General features: G+C 47.4%; 1 protein-coding gene across 1 annotated transcript in view; it reads right to left on the minus strand.

Annotated features, from left to right (window-relative positions):
* Nucleotides 1-2,007: 2,007 nt before the first annotated feature.
* The window catches only part of LOC123094307 (multicopper oxidase LPR1 homolog 1-like), a 7,152-nt gene continuing 2,023 nt past the window's right edge, over nucleotides 2,008-7,136 (minus strand). Inside the window, exons 2-5 of the mRNA XM_044516343.1 lie at nucleotides 5,325-5,410; nucleotides 3,936-5,245; nucleotides 2,354-3,820; nucleotides 2,008-2,272 (exon numbers count right to left, since the gene is read on the minus strand). Coding sequence (XP_044372278.1) covers nucleotides 2,219-2,272; nucleotides 2,354-3,820; nucleotides 3,936-4,175 — 1,761 coding nt within the window. The 5' untranslated portion in view covers nucleotides 4,176-5,245; nucleotides 5,325-5,410 and the 3' untranslated portion in view covers nucleotides 2,008-2,218. The remainder of the gene's footprint in view (nucleotides 2,273-2,353; nucleotides 3,821-3,935; nucleotides 5,246-5,324; nucleotides 5,411-7,136) is intronic.

Consider the following 7,136-nt stretch of genomic DNA (forward strand, 5'->3'; position numbering starts at 1 on the left):
CCCTCCTCCCGAGGGGGCAGCGAGGCGCATGGTGTCCGCGAAAATAATGTGTGTGGATTGGTCTGGGAGTAAAAGAGGAGAGGTCGAGGGGGGCATCAACATCCGCCTTTTATGGGCGTGCAACATGAAATTGGGGAATGAATGAGTGCGGGAAGGTGAAAATACGGCAGACGATGTCAATGGACATGTTCCCCAATGCTTGTAGGACTGGTACATGTGACATTATCATTAAGCAAGGAGGACAAAAGGGCTGAAATGTCACTCGTGCCACATTAGTTGGGTTTAGGACACAACTCTAAAACATACCCCTACCTCCAAATATGGAGGCTACGATCCAATTTTTGAAGTGCACTCCATTCATTTCCGGAGGTTCGGGCACTTATGATAGACTTTTTTCCTAACTCTAGCCTTCATATTGACGGTTATTACAGAGTCCCCCCTCCCCCCTGGTCGAATCTGCTAGAGTTCTTGTTGCAACTATGTCTTTTTCAAGGATTGCAAGGGGTTCCACACATACGAAGTACAATTTTAGTGACGCGGAGAAAGGAGAGAAACATTCGTGTACATGGTAGGATTTTCATAGATATCTTGTAGATTGTCATTTTGTTGTCTTGTGGATCTCACAATGAATTATGACCAAAATATAATATTTACATATGCATATAAATTGCATGATCATCCATATTGCTGCTTGTAGGTTATATTTGTACATGTTTTAAGGGGGAAATTCAAAGATAGACTGATGTTGTGGCTTGTGCAGTTGTGATGATATGAGTCGTCTGCTTCCTCTGATCTAAGAAGGTGCTGCCCCCCAAGTGCAAGGGTGTAGTAAGCAGCAATTTTCGTCAAGTGGATGACCTTAAGATTTATCGAACCAGCATGAATTTGCGATACAATCAATGATCAATATTTGCACACATCAATTACAAAACTGCTTGGATACTCGAGTCGATTTTACGGATCTCGATGGTAACAAGATATTGTGAAGAGGCCGAGTGGCGAGTATAGTGCCATCACTGATTGATCTATTGGCCCCCAATGAAACTAGTCAGCAAGTTGTCAGTCTCACTAGATTTGCCATTTACAAGAATTAAATATAAGTGTGTATAGAAGATATTGCGACGGAGAAGTAAAAGCAAGGAATTGTAAGAGAGAGCGTTTGATCAAGGTTGAAAGAAACAGAAAGAAGAATGGATTGGGACCCATAGGTTCACTACTGGTTTCTCTCTAAAAGATAGCATGGCGTGGTGAAAAATTAGAGGTGGGTATCGATGAAATTGCGGTTTTTATGACTATGACTGTCCACGGCATAGTTAACATATAAGCACTCACAACCAAACATCTACAAACCATTATTCAACTGCATGTATTGCTAATACTTCACTCAAGACCACTAACCAACATGCATCTTAAAGTATCAAGTAAAAATAGAATATTGCATCAAGTATGATGACATGAAGTAGATGATATATTGTCTTCATCTAGAAGAGGGTCTATGGCGCGGACGTGCGGGGGCACCGAGTCCCTCGTGTGTGCTTTTTCTTTTTGGCTTCTGATTTTCAATCTTTTATAACTTTTGAATGAAATGTCCAATTAAAATTATGTTTTCATGTTCGTGTTTCTTGCGACGAGGACTTTCAAATAAGATCCATTTTAAGTACATCTTTAGGAGTTTTTAAAAATTCCGTTAAGTTTCAACCTTTGAAACTTATTATGAGAGATCGACAAAATCACAACTTTTGAACAAATAAAAAGATTAAATTTTCAACTATGAAACTTGGTACGAGCGACCGAGAAAACCGCAAGTTCCAGATGCAAAACCGTAAGTTTCAACTATCAAATATTAAAACTTAATGTTCCCTCGTGCGGGATCCAACTACTTTGTGGATCGAGATGCAATCGGGTGGCCGGGAGGGCTTGACCGGTGCATGCCCCTGTGAAATTCCGGTTTTCACCCTTACGTTTAAAAAGACAACTACATAATCATCTTTTTATCTCTAGTGACAATAACACAATAAAAGATTTTTCCACTTGATGTCACCACAATAGAATTTTGCAAGGTTGAGCTCATCTGTCATACACAACTCCCTCTTGAAGATGGCTTTTTTCTTATTATTTGCAATTGTATGTGTCTTAAAGTCAGATTTGTACTATGATTTTTCTGCAGAAGTAGCTATTTATCATTTGTCTTAGAAAAATAGCAAAATCGAGGCCATAATTATCTGATCAGCTTTAGTGGGCGAATCATGGCATTGTCCTCATGATCCAAAATCTGCGAGTAAAAGCAGCAAAACGTCAATGGTGTCTTGGCTAGTAAAAATAATTTGTTTGTTTGTAAATGATTAATACGTACGTGACAGTGATAGACGTAGCCGGGCTCGGCCGTGGCGTCGAAGGGGTAGGCCTCGCCGGTCTCCACCATCAAGAACTTGACGACCACCGTCGTCAGATATCCCGGCGCCATCTTCCCCACGTTCTTCCATGTCCTCTCGTGCTCCGGCACGCCCACCACGTCCCCGGCCGCGTGCCGGCTCACGTTGCACCAGTCTGCGTCGTTGTGCCTGGCCATGCAACGCCTCAACTCGTCCAGCCCGACAAGCCCCCGGGCGCGCACCGCCTGGAACGTGGCCAGGTGGAGGTGGAGCGGGTGGTCGTCCGGCGTCAGGTTGACCACCTCCCACACCTCCGTCGCGCCCACGCGCGGCGTCTCCGTCGCCGGGTCCTCCAGGCGCTTCCCGTTGATGTATAGGTGCGTCGGGCCGCCCGTCGCTCCATCGTCGTCGTACTCGTACAACACGATGTACCGCTTCCGCGCCGCCTCTTCCTCGGCGACCTTGACGTACTCCAGCAGCCTCGCCGGCACCCTGGAGTGGTCCCTTGTCTTCGCTGGCTCGACGACGAACTTCATCACCTTGCTGGAGAGGCGGCCCGGCGCGTTGCCGTTGGGGAACGGGTACGGCGCCGTGTTCACTAGCTCCACCTCGGGCGTGTTGGACTCGTCGTCGGAGAAGTCGACGACGACGTCGAACGACTCGGACACGCCGACAAGGACGTGGGTGGCGGCGACCGGCCGGGGCAGGTAGCTGGTGTCGGAGCCGACGACGTGGAAGGGGAGGCCGTTGCTCAGCGAGAGGTTGAAGTAGCGCGCGTTGCTGGCGTTGATGACGCGGAAGCGGTAGCGACGGCGGGCGACGGGAAGGAACGGCCACACCTTGCCGTTGACGGTGACGGCGTCGCCGAAGTACTCGGGCTGCCACTGCGGGTGGACGCGCGGGTTGTCCCCGGTGGAGTTCATGTAGAGGGAACCGTCGGCGTAGAAGCTGCGGTCGGCGAGCACGAGCACGCGGTCGAACTCGTCGCCGCTGGGGAGGCCGAGTGGCCACTCGACCGCCGGATTACGGATGACGTAGGCGCCGAGGAGGCCGGCGAGGAGGTTGGCGCGCGTGAGGCCGAGAGCGTGGTCGTGGTACCAGAGGACACCGGGGGACTGAACGTTCGGGTACACGTACGTCGGCGTAGTCCACTTGGCGCCGGTCTCGCGAAAGCCGGCGGTGAACCAGGCGAAGGCGCTGCCGTCGGACTGCGGCGGGTGCACGCCGCCGTGGAGGTGGACGACGGTCGGGACGCCGCCGTGCCTGGGGATGGCGACGGGCACGGTGGGGTCCCACGGGAGGATGTGTTGCTCCGGCAGGTGGTTCTCCCACGTCACCGACAGAGGGACCCCTTGCAGGGCCTCGATGGTCGGCCCGGGGAATGTGGCGCTCTTCGCAGACTCTCCGAACGCGAACACGGTGGTCGCCGGCAGGTCGCGGTGGAATTTCTGCACGCATGCAGGATGCATCCACACACAGGACATGAGCCGGCGAGGTGGACCAAGTGATCACACGGTACACACATACACAAAGTAAAGAAGAGCAATGATGTTACGGACGAACCCATTTCTTGCGGTACATGCCGACGGCGAGGTGCACCGGCGTGGCGCGGCCGCGTTCCATGGAGTAGCCGTGTATCTTGGGCATCTGGGGGAGCCTGTCGACGTACATTTCCAGCGAGCCGGCGACCTTCTCCAGCGTGTCCTCCGACACCGGCGGTGGCGGCGGCCTGGTCCCGGTCGCGAGGCCGGCGAGCACTAGAAGGACGGTGAGCGCCGTCTCGCCGAGCATTCCGTCCGGCATGAATGTAGATGTAGCTTCCTCTACAACAAGCCAATTTTCTCAAGGCAGAAGCATTCACTATGTTAGTGCACGCGTGCAATATATGGTGAACTGCCAAGTGCTGTACGTGTCAAGATGCAATGCAAGAAACAAATGATGTGGTGAGTGCACTATGTTATCTAGCTAGTTTTGGTGAGTATCTATTTGCATGCCGATGTGTGGAGCTTCCACTAGCTACCCTTTTCCCTTTTTCTTTTGTCGGTATGTCTGGCTGGTGCCAAAATTTGCCCTACCAACATTTTGGCCCTTACTTGGTTGGTTGTCAAAATTTTGGCTGCGTATGGAATCTTGCAAGCTCTCCTCCCATTCTCCTCACAAAATCTTGCCAACAATTTTGTGTCAGCAAAGGTTCAAGGAATCTCCGCGTTAGCTATGTCTCGGTTGCCTGAAAACACAATTCAAATCAGTCGATTTTGTTCGGCGCCCTAGGTCGAGACATCAAGAGCGAGCCGGAGTCGGCGACGACGTGGCCGGCCACAGCGTCACATGCGAAGGCAAATCAAAGGTTAGATCGTATATTGGGTGAACGGGTGCGGGAGGGTTGCCGACGACGGAATCGTGGAAGATGGCCAGGACAACATCAGGGTGGTGGCTCCGGTAAGGCTTCCGCAAGGTGTTAGCACCGGCAGGCGTGGTGCAGACAGTTGGGCCAATGGTACAAGAGGTGGGGCTGCGGCTGGAGGAGGAAGACGACTGGGTCAGTTGCAAGTTTGAAGCCGTTGCGATACAAAGGGGGGAAATGGTTGGTTGTCAAAAAAAAAGAAACCCTGCACCGCTGAGTTATTCTCCCTCTTCCTAAAATAAATATTGTTGATTTAGCACAATTTTGTAGTAACTTTATACTAAACCAATGACACTTATTTTGATATATGTGCTTCTATATTTTGGTAGCAAATGGTTTGCAAATTTTTGTACCAGATGCTATGGCATGAACCAAACATACTCACATATTCATATGACAAGATTAACACTGCAGTGATGTGTGTAAAGTTCCTTTGGTTCATATGTGATCATGGAGCGACAATGACCATCTGTGAAAGAGAAACCGAAAGATATGCATTAGGAAGGTAGATGACGAGGAAACTGAATTAAAAAGATTGTAGCACAAACCAGTGATCGAGCAGAGCAGAATATATGAGACGGAGAATAACACAGTTAAGCCGGTGTGTTTGCCTGCTTGACATGCATCCACGGCCCTGCTATAAATAAGCAGAAGGGTGTAGTTAGGTCTCAGTCGACTGAGATTTAACCAAGTCTCAGTCAAGTGATATAACATGCAAAAGAGAAAAAAAAACTGAAAAGAAAATTTTGCACAGATCTCAATGTAAATCTTATGGATATAGTATCGACTTAGACTTAACGAAGTCTTAGTCGACTGAGAGTTAGCAAGACTGAAAGCAGAAAGCACACAACAACATTTTTGCAGCCAGCGAAGCCCAAAAAAAAACTAGGTAGCTACGGCAACACGAGATCGATCGGTTGACGCCGTGACAAGCTGATTAATCAAGCGAGGGACAGTGCCAGACAGCCGGCGATTTGCAACTTTTAAACCCGGTGAAGCTGTGAAGGCCAACTTGTTGTATCCCTGCAAAATTGGAAGAAGGAACACTCGTGTACAACGAGATAATGCATGGACAACTTGTCTTCTTCTTATGAAGACCGTCAAGGTACGTACTGTACGATCAGTTGGGGACGGATGGCAAAGACGAGCCTCTATTCAAGTATGTGCAATTTACTTTTCTTGATAGGTTGAGATGATAGCGAGCACAGCAGAGCGCCAAACATGGATTGTATGCCCACATGAAATTAAAACCGATGGATCGGGCCAGCCGATAGGTCGTACTTATACTTACCTATCCAAATAAATATATCATCGCACGGCTCATGCATGATGTTGCCCATTTATAATCATAGAAATCCCATTCGACTGCTCCCTCTACCTCTCCCTGCGCTGTCAAGCGTCAACATTATAAACTCTCGCAAAGAAAAGTAAGTCTTATTTCTATTGCATTGTGCATCGCCTTATTGCACTTTAAATAGCGTCTACTAGATGATGAATAGGAGATCTTTTCTGGCGGTTTGTGAAAGGGACCATTCATTCATTCACAGACCTTCGTACAGTGAGACCACGATTGATTAGTACCAAATACCGTGACTTTTTTTTTTTTGCGAAGACCACATACCGTGACTGATTTGAACTCCGTTTAAAATACATTACCTATTAGATTTCGTTAGTACAAGCATATATAACTATAAAAATAATTAACGATGTTTTCCCACAATAAATTATGTTTACTTTTTTACTTGCATAAACGTACTATATTTTACTATGTAGGTAGTAACAATACATTCGCCACCTCGCGCTGGTCGATGCTTAGCACCTCGCGTTCCAAGAGCAGGTTGCTCTCGGGGGCCGTCCATCCTCTCTTTTCCTTCTTCTTTTTTCCAATTTTCTCTCGGCGGCTTAGACCATTTTGTTAGTTTGTCTTCTTTTTTCTTTAGCCCTCTATGATCTTCTTCTATCAATACAAAACAACTCACCTATCTGGAAAAAATAATTAATCTTGCTTGTATATAATTCTAGATAGGTGCATACATAGAATTGAAAAGTGTATCTCAAGTCTTGGTGGATTGTTGGTTCGTGATATTGACTCTATGACACAAAAAATACATCAGAATGTAAGAGCTAGAGGCTCGATCATTTGTAGCCGACATGTTAAATCTAAGGTTGTGATTTTCCTAAATATATGCATGATGATCTACTGCCTATAATATGTTTACTCCATATTAAAAGGTTCCATTAAATCAATGGTACTTGTGTTTCCCCCAGAAAAAATGGTACTTTTGTTTCTTTGAGAACCTTTTTGTGATCTATTTAGTTTGTTCTCCAATCTGCTTTTAGTGGATATTCTACTGTCATAA

The sequence above is a fragment of the Triticum aestivum genome, chromosome 4B (assembly GCF_018294505.1).
Source record: "Triticum aestivum cultivar Chinese Spring chromosome 4B, IWGSC CS RefSeq v2.1, whole genome shotgun sequence".
NCBI lineage: Eukaryota > Viridiplantae > Streptophyta > Magnoliopsida > Poales > Poaceae > Triticum > Triticum aestivum.